This window comes from Sesamum indicum, linkage group LG5 (genome assembly GCF_000512975.1).
Source record: "Sesamum indicum cultivar Zhongzhi No. 13 linkage group LG5, S_indicum_v1.0, whole genome shotgun sequence".
Classification (NCBI taxonomy): domain Eukaryota; kingdom Viridiplantae; phylum Streptophyta; class Magnoliopsida; order Lamiales; family Pedaliaceae; genus Sesamum; species Sesamum indicum.
This window is the reverse complement of record NC_026149.1, coordinates 4,803,904-4,817,833: the sequence shown is the minus strand read 5'-3', so window position 1 is coordinate 4,817,833 and position 13,930 is coordinate 4,803,904. Positions and strand designations below refer to the sequence as shown.

The following is a 13,930-nucleotide window of genomic DNA, read 5'->3' as shown; positions in this document are numbered from 1 at the left end:
TATCCTATGTACCTCTTTTACTTTTATGAAATTCACCTTCTCCCCCAAAAAAAAAAAACTTAAAATATTAAATATGTAAATGTGTAAGTTTAATTATAGTTAAAATTCAAATTGTTTGAAAACTATGAAATCAACTTTAAATATATAATTTTTTTTAAAAAATAAAAACAATAAAATTGAATTAAGAATTTTATAATAAGGGTAAAGTAGTCAAAATAAATTTATATTTATTTAAAAAAACCAAAGCAATTAGAGGTTGACACCCCAAATATTTCAAAAGTATTCTTTTTAAGCTAGAAGCTAAAAAACACTTTTTTAAAGCGCTTGCAAACACTCCCTAAGGGCGCTTCTAGTTGCTTTGACTTTTTTTTTTAAATTAAATGAATTCAACTTTATTTTTTACGATTTTATCCTCGTTATAACAATCGTAATTTAATTTTATCATTTTTAATTTATTCTTAAAATTATATATTTAAAGTTGATATTAAAAATTTTAAATAATTCGAATAATTTAACAATAATTAAATTTATACTTTTACATATCAAATTGGGGCAGAAACAACAAAAATACCTCAGGATCCGCGTGTTACTAATCGGGATGGATTGCATCACCCGACCCGCTCTATCTACCCGGCGTCGGGACTCGATTGACATGTCTAATGTCTGGCTGTACAGTCTTTGACAACATGGGTTTTAAGATGATAACACGTGGCCCATTTGGAGAAGTACATTTAGGCCTATAAATACCTTCTTTTCAGAGCATTTATGGTATGACTCATTTATTGCTTTTTACTTTATTTATTGCTTAAGATCGCTTACTTTACATCTCGAACTCGAACTGACTTGAGCGTCCAAGGTCTTAATCGGGGATGCTCCCGACTAGCCTCATGTTCTTGTTTCTTCTCAGAGCCCATTTCGATATTTTGGAGAACTGCTGCGACCTTGGGACGTACACCGGACAAATCACATATTTCTACCCAAATCAATTTTATTTTCTATAATATCTAATTATATTATTCTTATATCATAAACACGTATAAATTAGATGTCTATGATGAATTAATAAAACATTATTTTTTACAATTATACAAGTTTAATTATTGTGCATGAATCAACATTTATATTACTTAGTGGGAGCATTATTAAATTCAATATTAACTTTTTTATTAATATTTTTAAAAAATTAAATATAAAATGTACTAATTGAAATAAAACTTATTATTTACTGTGTCAAAATAATTATAATTGACAAATAAAAAGTGCAAATAGAAGCAAATATAACATCTTTCTAATAAATGGAGACAAAATAGTTTTTAATCAATTAAGTTTGTTTTTAAAGTGAATTTTTTCCCAAATAATAGCCAATTTAATTTTTGTCTGCTTTTTATTTTTTTTTTATAAATAATATCCACTTTTAATTCTACTACAACTTTCAACTCCTTTTTACAAAAATTACCTCTATAAAAATACAAGTTTTCGCATACGAGCCTAAATATATTTTATTGAGCTCGAAGAATTTGGAATTATATATATGAAAACATCCTTATCAAAAATGCAAATTTTGTCAAGTGAACTAACGGTCACGTCCAGCTCCTGGGACTAAGTTTACAATTTATCTAGATTTGATTCAAACACCAAAACACGTGCGTCGACAAATTAGCTATTCTTATAGGACTAAAGTAGTAATTTTGGTGAACAAAGAAATACAAACCATTACCTTCCTCCTATTTTCTGCAGGGTAGGGACAATTGCTGATGTGAAGTGTCTGCCAAGAACAAGTTCATAATGAAATAGATAGACTAATTGTCAGCAGGGAGAAGGGCTTTAGGTTTGCTATTTTGTAATTTTTTCTTATATTTAATTTTTTATTTTATCTAACTTCCACCCTCTCACTATTTTTTTATAGTTATTTTTTTGTGATAATTACACTCCCCTCTCCTAAAATTTAGTATAATTATTCATAAACCATATATAGTTTGAAAAATTACATACAGTACACCTGAGATTTATTTTCATTTAACAAATAAGTCTTTTTGTTAGTTCAAATTCATCGAATTTGTTTATATGACAAAAAATTTAAAAAATATCTATATTTACCTCCAATTGACTTATTATTGATTTATTGCAGGTCAGATAAATATTTTTTATGAACAAATTACCCTCATACGTCTTCACTCGTTAATTCATGAGAAGAAATATATCTTCACCGTAATAAGGATAATTTATTAAGAAAAAAATTATTTGACCTGCAATAAGTCAATAATAAGTTAATCGATTCGAGTGTAAATATAAATTTTTATATCAGTTTTTTTGTTAATATCAGCAAATTATGAATTTTGACTAATGGGAGGACTTACTTTGTTAGACGAAAGCAAACATCAGAAATGTTAGTTTGTGATTTTTCAAACCACTAAGAATTTATGTGTAATTATATAAAACCTCGGAGTGTAATTATCCCTTTTTTTTTCATTTAACCTTTCTTCTCTATGATCTATACTATTATAAAAATGAATAATAATAAAACCCTATTGTCGCACCAATTTTTGACCATTTAAATTTACCCCTTAATTCATTTTTTCTCTTAAAATAAAATTGGGTTAGAATAATAACTTACCCCTGAATGCGTTTTTTTCCTTCAACCCACTACTCCATATTTCTTTCACTCATTATCTATATTTTTTTCCCATACAGGCTTTTATACATTTAATAAACCCATAATTAATTAATTAATTTATTTTGTATCTTCAATTGCCATGTTCAAGTAACTGCTTCTGATTCATTCATAATCCTGTTCATCCATATTTCTCTTCATATTTGAATTTTCTTTCCTCTATTTTATTTTGCCCAATTATATTTTGGTTAAAAATTATAAATTTTAATGAAATAGCACATTTGCACATGCATCGAGTGTTTGTTTTCAACTACTATATAATATAACTAATTCAACTTTATATGTAGTTACTATATATTGAACTGGACAAGTACTAGGTGCCTTTATCAAAATTAATGTGCATGGCGCGCTCAAATAAGTATGCACAATAAATTAAAAAATTAATTATTATTTTTAAAAATGTATTTAAATTCTATAATTTTAATATTAAAAAGAGAGAGAAGAGGAAATTACGAGTTTAAAAAGTTAAAAGTACATAAATATATATTATAAAGAAATAAAAAATAAAAAATAAAATGGTTGACAAAATGAAATAGTATTAAAAACTTAAAAGTAAAAAAGCAAAATAGCAGACAAAAATTATGAGACGCCAAAAGAATACTCTCTCATAATAATAAGATATAAATGATTGTTCTGGAAGGAGTGATGTGAAATAAAGAAATGAAGAAACGCGCGTATGACTTTGGGGAAATGCGCTATCTAAGTCTTTACGTTGAATTCAAAGGCAACGCGATCTGATGCCCATATATTCAAAGTCGTGCTCCATTTTGCTTAGACGAAATACCCTCCCTCCATTCCACCAAGGCGGCCCATTTTCTTTTTATTTTATTTTTATTTTCTAAGGTTTAAAATGGCATCTTTCCCACTTGGAACCTTCCTCGTAGTTTCTGGACGCCGTGATGCATCCTGGTTCCATGCAATTTTCTCTCAATTTCATTTAGATTGATGGATTTAAAATATATTTTTTTTAATTTTTAATATTAGATTTTTTTATTTCGTTTAGATATTTTCATACCATGAAGAATTCAAATATTTCGACTCATATTTTTCGAAATATTTATGAATTTTATTTAATATGAAAACGTTTGAAATTCTTTTATTCAAATTCAAACCTTTTTATACAAATATATGTTGTGAAAATTGTATGATTTGTGTTTATAATCATATATCAAAATAACTTTACATAAAGTAAGGCAATGAATGAAATAAACTTAAAAATTAAAAAAGTTGCACCGATGGAGAGTCACGATACTTGTCGGTGACCTAAAGCCATAATTGTTTTCCTACGTACAGATTTTAAAGAATGACGATGACTTTAAGATAAAACTCCTTAGATCTTAGTAGTGTCTTTTCCCATTGCACGACCACAAGGAGACTAGAAATCAATTCACAGTCACGTTGTCAAAACATTAAAATACTTGTGGAAATATAAAACTAATTTAATTGCATAAGAGAACGTACCCCAAAGATTATATAGGCAATCGTAGACATAAGAAGGGCCCTCCCACCTCAGATAAGAGAAATAAAATAGTACCGAAAATACCAAAAAAAATAAAATCAGAATGAAGAATACCACACGTATAAGGAAGCAGCATTGAATGTAAATTAATAAATTTTTGTTCTTGTTTTCCTAACTTACATTAGTTTAATATTAATCTATTTAACAACGGTAATGGATAGAATTGAATTCAAATAAATTAATATACCTAAATTATTTACTGAGGAAATAATAATATGCATGGTTGACAAAAGATAGATCCACTAAAATCCCTTTAACTATATATTTATCTTTCACAAAGGACTATTTTTTTCATTAATTAGTATTATTTATTTTTTATGTGTGTATTATTAATTTTTTATTCATATGTAATACGATCAAAATTAATTCGCATTATTAATTTAAATCAATTGATTATTATTATTATTATATATTATTTTATTAAATAAATATATAAACTTTAAACATATTGGATGTGCTTGAATCGTTAGTTTTGCGCTAGTTTAGTTATACAGAAATAAATTAATTGTATTTAAACATTCTCTAAAAATGCAAAATTATACTCTTTTAGAAGGAAGTTTTGAAATTACATGTACACCTATTCCAAATATTCAATTTTTACACTTGACTCTCGTTTGTTAAGATTTAGAAAAAAAATGCCGATGTTAGTAAAAAAAATTGCATAAATTTTTAATTTTACCCCTCATTTAACGTTTTTATATATGTAATGATGTTAACCTCGGCATTAATTCATATAAATGCTAAATGAGAAAAAAATTAAAAATTTGTGTATTTTTCTTTGTTTTCATTAGTATTTTTTGTTTAAACCTAAATAAAAAAAAGGGTCAAAATATAAATAAAAAACTTTCAAAAAAAATGTAAGGATAATGTATTAACGTACTTTTGAAATTTCAACGTTAAGTTTCAAAGTCAACTGCTGACAGTGTCTATCAACTACCTGTCCTGAAGTTTTCACATTACAACATCCTTGTACCATCTGAAACAAACAATCTCTTCTCCATCGGGCACAAGCACAACGATCTGAACTTGTAAACAAACACTACATGCCCACTTCTCAATATGACCAAAAACACCCCATCTACCTCCCGTATCCACCTCCATATCCTCACCTTCCTTCTCCTCAGCCTACCCTTCCATGGAAGCACACAACGCAGTGATCCTGATCAAGAACAATCCATTCTTCTTTCACTTAAACAGCACTGGTCCAATCCCTCCTCCCTCAGCCACTGGACACCGTCGTCGGACCACTGCTCGTGGCCGGAGATTGCCTGCACAGACGGTTCGGTCACAAGAATCGCGATCATCAATGGAAGCATCACAGAGACGATCCCGCCGTCTATATGTGACCTCAAGAACCTTAGCTACATTGATCTCCAATGGAACTTCATCCCTGGATTTTTTCCTACCGTTCTCTATAACTGCCCCAAGCTTGAGTACTTGGACCTCTCTCAAAACTATCTTGTGGGGACGATACCTGATGACATAAACAGGCTCTCGCCTCGGCTACAATACTTGAACTTGGCAGCCAACAACTTCACAGGTGATATCCCGGCATCCGTTGGGAGCCTGCCAAGCCTCGTTAGTCTTCAGCTGGTGGCAAACTTGTTCAACGGTTCTTTCCCACCTGAAATCGGGAACTTGTCGAATCTTGAAGAGCTGGTTTTGAGCTACAATGCCTTTGCACCTCAAGCAATTCCGTCCAGTTTCACCAAGCTGAAGAAATTGAGGAATCTATGGATGACTGAAGCAAACTTGATTGGGGAAATTCCGGACGATATTGGGAATATGTCAGCTCTGGAATCCCTGGATTTATCTGTAAACGACTTGAGGGGCAATATTCCTGACGGCCTTTTTCTTCTCAAGAACTTGACATTCTTGTATCTTTACAAAAACAGGTTGTCTGGTCCCATTCCTCAGAGAGTTGAAGCCTTGAAGTTGCAGGTTCTTGATCTTTCCAACAATAGCTTGAATGGGAAAATCCCAGATGATTTCGGAAATTTAACAAGCCTAACAGGTTTGGCATTGTTTTTCAATCAATTGTCTGGTGAAGTACCAGTTAGCATAGGTAGATTGCCTCAGCTTGTTGATATTGGGCTCTATAGCAATAATCTGTCAGGGGAATTGCCCCCAGACCTTGGCCGGTACTCAATGCTGAAAAGATTCCAAGTCTCCACAAACCAATTTGTCGGTGGACTGCCGAAATATCTGTGTGCAAATAAGGTTTTGCTAGGGGTGATTGCCTTTGAAAACAAGCTGACAGGTGAACTGCCTGATTCTCTTGGTGATTGCAACAGTCTGCAAATTGTGCGAGTTCATGACAACCAGCTTTCTGGTAAAATTCCTGATGGTTTATGGACATCAATAAATTTAACAACGTTGATGCTAAGCAACAACTTGTTTGCTGGTGAGCTTCCCGGTAACGTAGGCTCTCAATTATCGTTGCTTGAGCTGATGAACAACCAGTTTTCAGGTCCAATTCCAGCTGGAATATCTTCTTGGGAGGGATTGAAGGTGTTCAGGGCAAGTAACAACTCATTAAGCGGTGTCATACCTCAAGAATTGACTGCTCTTCCATTGCTGTCAACTGTTTTGCTAGATGGCAATCAACTTTATGGTCCCCTTCCATCAACTATAATCTCATGGAAATCTCTAACTGCTTTGAATCTCAGTAGAAATCAACTCTCTGGTGAAATTCCCGCCTCACTCGGCCTCCTGCCAGACCTCTTGTATTTGGACTTGTCAGGAAACCAATTTTCAGGCCAAATTCCAACTGAGTTTGACCATTTGCAGCCAACTTCGCTCAACCTTTCCTCCAATAGGCTCTCTGGCAGAGTCCCAAGTAAGTTTGAAAATGGAGCTTTCGACAGAAGCTTTCTGAACAATCCTGGACTTTGTTCCAATATCCGATCATTAGGCATCAGCCCTTGCCGTGCTGAAAGAAGGAAGTCAGACAAGCTTTCATCAAAATTTATTGCTGCCGTCTCAAGTATAGCAGCAATCGCCTTCCTAGTGGCTTTCTTATACACAATACATGTGTGCAGAAGTTACAGAAAGCGAAAGCACATATCAGAATCAACCTGGAAGCTCACTTCATTCCAGAGGCTAAATTTCACAGAAACAAACATCTTGTCAGGTTTGATAGCAAATAACCTAATTGGAAGTGGAGGATCAGGAGAAGTCTATCGCGTTCCTGTTAATCACTCAGGCGAGTATGTGGCTGTTAAGAGGATTTGGGAGAATATGAGGTTGGATCACAAAAGTGAGAAAGAATTTCTAGCAGAAGTTGAGATTCTGGGCAGAATTCGGCACTCCAACATCGTGAAACTTCTTTGCTGCATTTCAAGCGAGAGCTCAAAGTTACTTGTCTACGAGTACATGGAAAATCGCAGTCTAGACAGATGGCTTCATGGGAAAAAGAGACCATATAGCATCACAAGTTCAGTTCATCATGTAGTCTTGGACTGGCCTAAGAGGCTGCAGATAGCAATTGGAGCTGCTCATGGGCTCTGCTATATGCACCATCACTGTTCGTCTCCTATTATCCATCGTGATGTAAAATCAAGCAATATCCTGTTGGATTCAGAGTTCAATGCAAAGATAGCAGATTTTGGACTAGCAAGAATGCTGATCAAGAATGGAGAGCCTAATACCATGTCGGTTGTGGCTGGCTCCTTCGGATACATGGCTCCTGGTAAGCTTTCTAATTCACTCTCGCAAATTGTTTTGTGCTGCTGCTCCTACTCCCTGTAAACTCATATCCTGAACCACAATAAATTTCAGAGTATGCTCAAACAAGAAGAGTGAATGAGAAGATCGATGTGTACAGTTTTGGAGTGATCCTTCTCGAATTGATAACTGGAAGGAAAGCCCACAGTGGAGATGAGAGCTCATCCCTGGCTGAGTGGGTGTGGCGTCATGTTAAGGAAGGCAAACCAATAGTTGATGCATTGGACGAGGATATAAACGAGCCCCACTACTTGGACGAAATAAACACTGTGCTCAAACTTGGATTGATCTGCACCAGCACGTTCCCTTCGAGCAGGCCAGCCATGAAGGACGTTTTGCAAATCTTGCTCCGGTGTAGCCAAAGGCTGCAAACTGGGGAGAAGACCAAAAGAAACGAATACGACGTTACTCCTCTCCTCCAGAATTCCAAGCCCGACAGAACGTTAGAGAACGATGACAGTGTTTTCACTTCTATTTAACTATGAGTTAGACTATAGAGCTCCTTTGGTAGGACATGAGATCTTGATAAAGTTACCATAGACAGTGGCATAGAAACAGAAGTGAAACTAGAGCTGTTAGTTCAATCCTCCAAGGGTATATGTAATGATAACTACAGACAGCTGAGTAGTGAGCAAATAAACAGCATTAAAAGTCAGCTGCAATGTTATATGCATTTGGTTCATCATACACAAATGATTGCGTTTCTACAAGATCGATGAAAGTTGGATAAACAGGACAAAGTTTAGGTAATCGTTTGGATTTTTCATGTCATGAATCTGAAACAGAAAATCCTGTAACTCCAGTCATTACACCCCTACCAAAGTCATGTCACAAACCAAGTTCATTCGAATGGAGCTGCTAAAGCTCAAATCATGATTTGGATCCACATTCCTTTGTTTTACAACCAGAGATCACGATCCTACTGCGTTCAAGAAAGAAGAGATTAATCCGGCAGCCACCAGAAAGCGTCTTAAAACCACGTTGGGCACTAAACAATTGATTTGGAACATCAGTGACTGGTTCAGTCCAAGGTTGAAACAAAGTTCAGTTTACTGACTGCACATGAAAACTTTCAAGATGCCACAACGCACAGACAATAGTAGAACACAGTTCCATATGAAACCAATTTCTCACTTGGCAGTATTGCAAGTGTTTTGAAAAATAGGCAAAATTACATTTTTTGTCCTGTAATTTTAAGTCATTGTCACTTTTGATCCTGTAACTTATTCAATTTATACATTTAGTCCTTTTTTTTTGACAAATTTACCCTTAAACATATCACATTTGGTTTATATAAATGGAATATGAACAGTAGATTTTTAAAATTAAGTAGTGATTTATACTAGTAATAAGCACCTTAGATCCTAATCATATAAAAAATTTTAATTATAATTTTAATAAGGAATATATGGACCGTTGATCTCTCTAAACCAAGATCCAATGACTTGTTAAAAAAGGGACATAAGTATCTTTTCCTATGTAATAACACAATACAAGTTGCATTAAACACGAGTGAGGAAGTCAATTGCATCTCTTCTAAAAGTTCAAGGGGATGCATTGACTTTCTTATTCCTTTCTGATGGGGATTAAGGAAATATTATAGAAGAAACAACACAAATGTCCTTAAAATAGGTATTCATTACAAGGCTAGGGTAAAGATCCGCGCCCTCTCAACCAGACAGGCAGATGGACCCATTCCGACAATATAAATATTTCATGTACAATTCATTTACGATAAGATATTTATTATACTAGAACTCACACTAAATATGGTGAGATCGCGTTCTTCTATCTCGACACGCTCACTGACTTAGGCATCGTAGGGTCTTAGTTAGGGACTTTCCAGCAAGCCTAATGATCTGCGCTTTTCTCAGATCCCAAAATCCTTCCGAGGACGCAAGGTACCAGACGGCCTTGCGACCCAAATAACGTTCTTTCTTTTATTCTTTTTAAATTATTATAGGGGAGATATTTCAACGAATCAGTTTATATAATAAATATGGGTCTATAAAGATCATTGACAAAAAAATCGAAACTTTACATCCCATATATATGTGTATGTATCAATGATCAAGATCATGATCATGGTCATATTTATATTTTGATCCACTCAGAACCATCAATGAAGGTGAGGGAAATAAAAGGTTTAGCCTCTTCATCAGTAAGTTCCCTGGACCACGAAACTCGTCCTGCGAAACTTGCCCCTGCTCCTGTGCACTTGTACTGCCCATAAAACACAGTCCTGCCCTCCAAATAAATATCATATGTTAACCAAATATTAATCATTTCATCAAAAAATTATTCTACTTATTACCATAAGACATTATCCGACTTTACTTTACTCCATATTAAATAACTATCTTATCTATAACTTTATCAAGAAATTAAATACTTAATATTCATACCTAACACTATAGTTTACTTATATGGAAAATTTTAATAAATTCAATAATGTTATGGCCACATTATTTAAGTATAGTGATAAAAGAAAAGTTGATTAGCTGATTGATTAATTTAATTAGAACTTTGAATATGAAGGGTTTTTGGTAGGTAATATATAGTTTAAAAATAAAAGGTAGGAGGTGTGGATTACAGGTAGATTACAAGAGGGAGAAAGGAAATGGATTAGTTAGTCTGGTTATCAGACGCCAAAAAGGTACAACTCCTACACAAACTGACAAATGCAACACCAAGATTCTGTGGACGTTGGATTCTACCACTATATATTTTTGTTTTTAATTTTGAAAAGAATAAAATATTAACAAGTTATAACTAAAAGGAAATTTAACAACAGTAGTAATATTAATATTACATTAATTATATAGTGATGACTAGTTTTTTTATTATTTTTACAATTTTATTAGTGATGACAAATATGTGGTTGTTATTTATAATTAATTAAAAGTATTTATAATCAGTGATATGTCGATAGTGGTAGCTTCAGACTAAAAATTCTGAGCAGTGTCTTGTTCTTATGTTCATGTTATTAGCATTGAGAAATTTATATAAATTTTGGGTAAAGTACGTTGGCATTCTTTGAGGTCGGGTCTAATAATACAAAGGGCAAATCACAACGACCTCCACTGAGTTTTGACATAATTACGAATATTCTTCCGTTATTTGAAAAATTACAAAATAACCCCTTGGTAAGTTCACCATAAAAAATTGATGAAAATTTAATGGGTTGAGGTAATTGTTAGACGGCCGTTAGAATTAGGAGGTATCAATAATTTTTCAAATGAAGGGATATTCATAATTATACCAAATCTCAGAGGAGGTTGTTGTAATTTATCCTATTATCATATAAAACTATATTATATACATATATATAATATTTATGACGATTTTAAAATTGACAGTAAATATATTTATATATAAGTGCGTATATAATAAAAAGAAAAAGAAAATAGTGCGTGTGTGTGTGGGGTGAAAAAGGGCAGGTGGTGGTGTAAAGCAAAAGTGGTGAATGGATAGGGCACAGATAGGTGACGGCACCGGCCCACGCCCACGCCCACGCCCACGCCCACTGCGAAACTCATATGCCACTAAAAGGAAGTGATTATGCATATGCTGCAAAATAGAGAATTAAATTTGTGTGGAGGGGTATATATGTACTTACATTTCTCTGGAGGGGTCGCCCCAGTTATACCAGCCCTTGGGGATGATGATGTTGTCCATGTAGGTGTAGGCAAAAACGACCCTGGAGAAAGGACCCCATGCCCTCCCCAGGTACAGTGCTCCTGACCCCGTCACCTTACAGTTCACGAACGAGAATCCTGTGTCGTCTAATATGCTGCTCCTCCCCTGTGCTGTTACTGCTCCTATTATTGGTGCTATTGCATGCACGTGACAATTCTGCATATACATATATAATAACCTCATCATCATCTGTCTCCACATTAATTCCTAATTAGTGAAAAAAGAAGAAGAAAGAAATAGCAATGCCACCCCAAATCGACTCTCTGATTTTCATTTTAAGAGTTGAGGGGTTGTAAGATAAAATAATACAATGTGACCCCTGATTTTTAATTATAAAAAAAACGGGGCAACACAATCCTTAATAAAAGAGACGGTGAGCTTTCACTGCAAGAAAATGGCTCAATAGGAGTAAAAAAAAAATTAGCAACCAACTAATTACAAGTAATTTTTTGTTCCTATAATCTATATTATTTAATACAAGAAATTTACTTGTTGATGAATTTAGTACGAAAATTTATTTGTACGATGAATTATTTAAAATATATATTAAATAATTAGATTAGCAATAAAAATTTTACTTGTTAATTAATTGAAATTAACTCATAAACTTAGTACCTCAAACAAGGAGAGTGCATTCCCAAAGATGAAGTCCACAGAGCCCTCAATGTAGCAATCTTTGTAGTAATGCCTGCCCAAGTGATCATACAGTGTGTCCTGCGCACCCAAAAACTTACAGCCAACGAACGCGGCCGTGTCGGCGGATATCCGGAACGCCACCGCCTGCTTCCCTACGGCTCCTGGTGGCGGCACCGGCGTGGTATTCTGCATTTCAAATTCGTAAAGTTCCAACCAACAAAATCCAAATAGCATTCAAAACATACATATAAGAGTAGGTGAATATGTGAACAAAGTACCTTAAATGTAATATTCTTGGCTATAAAGTAAGGGGAATTGACGGCAAAAGTGGCTGAACCATACGTGCCAAGAGGCTGCCCTTTAGGCCCAGCTGTCTGGGCAGTATCGCCCCATTGCACAATGGTTTTGTCTGCTCCCGCACCCTCTATTGTTATAAATGATTTCAATTGAGGTATTGTTACCTTCTCCCTGCAAATTCATTTCATTTCAGTCAAAATAAGAAAAAACATGGAAAAGGACAAATGAAAGCACATTTTTCCTCAACTATTTGTCACTTGTTATTAGTCAAAACTCACATGAGCAGTCTCTTGCCTGGCTCTCTTACCCATATACCTACACTAAAGGTGGAGTGTGTGCGTATATCTCTGTGTAATTCCAAGACAACACACACACACACTCACACACAAGAATTTTATGTGGACGAGAGCAATGAACACTCCAGACTTCCAACCATTTCATCATCTTAAGCCCATTCCCAAAAATAAAAACTATATTTTCTATTGCAATTCTTATTGCATTTTCTATTGTTCTGTTTATACACATCACATGTATAACGTTGTATCTTAACGTAATTTTATACATGGTGTTAATTTACGCGATGCAACAAGAATTGTAATAGGAAATTCAATCCGGAAAAAAACAAGGAACTTAACTCATACAAAACACACACACACACACAGAAAGTGGAAACAACTAGTACTCACGTGTAAACCCCTGCATGAACCTTGATGACAACCCGCACAAGATTGACCATAGGAAGAGAGTCAATTGCGTCCTGAATCGACGTGAAGTCCCCATACGCTGGATTTCTGTCGACTTTGAGAGTGTAAGAAGGGAAGAGCTTGTTCTTGGCAGTCCTGAAGAGTGAGTGCTTGAGGCTCCCAACAAAATCAACCCACTTCATGAACTGCTGCTCCGAGTATTGTACTTGCGTCATGTTCACCGATAATTGCTTCCCCCAAGCGCCTGATTTCTTCGGCCTGATGCCTTTGGTGTGGCACGTCGCGTCGCCGGCATTCAGCAGCAGAACAAGCAGCGCTATGAAACAGGCCTGCTGGGAGGGCATGTTTATGAGATTTGAGAACGATGCGTCGGAGGGGAAGGAAGTAAGGAATACACGTAGTTTCTAAGTTGTTTGTAGCGATTGATTTGCGATCAATTCTTGATGCTTTTTATACATGAGTTTCTTGTTGCGAGCTTGACAGTACATGAGCTATATATTAACTAATCACTTCTCTTTTCTGTGGAGATTTTATATATATATACACATTTGTAGAAAAAAAATTGATGTAAATTACAGTGTGTGACGACAACGATATAAATTCAAGATTATTAGTATTTTAGTTCACATATAGTTAGTATGGGGGGGGGGGGGGCCATTTTTGGGGAACCAATAAAGG

The 13,930-nt window shown here is 34.5% G+C and overlaps 2 protein-coding genes across 2 annotated transcripts; one reads left to right on the top strand and one right to left on the bottom strand.

Annotated features, from left to right (window-relative positions):
• On the top strand, positions 5,142 to 8,640 carry LOC105162038 (receptor-like protein kinase HSL1). Its single transcript, XM_011079941.2, has 2 exons — positions 5,142 to 7,881; positions 7,971 to 8,640. The coding sequence occupies exons 1-2, from the start codon at positions 5,250 to 5,252 to the stop codon at positions 8,393 to 8,395; spliced, it is 3,057 nt and encodes a 1,018-aa protein (XP_011078243.1). The 5' UTR covers positions 5,142 to 5,249; the 3' UTR covers positions 8,396 to 8,640.
• On the bottom strand, positions 9,908 to 13,767 carry LOC105162040 (probable pectinesterase 53). Its single transcript, XM_011079942.2, has 5 exons — positions 13,235 to 13,767; positions 12,530 to 12,719; positions 12,231 to 12,437; positions 11,536 to 11,771; positions 9,908 to 10,158 (listed from the first exon to the last, which is right to left on the bottom strand). Exons 1-5 carry the CDS (start codon positions 13,594 to 13,596, stop codon positions 10,011 to 10,013), a joined length of 1,143 nt encoding a protein of 380 aa, XP_011078244.1. The 5' UTR covers positions 13,597 to 13,767; the 3' UTR covers positions 9,908 to 10,010.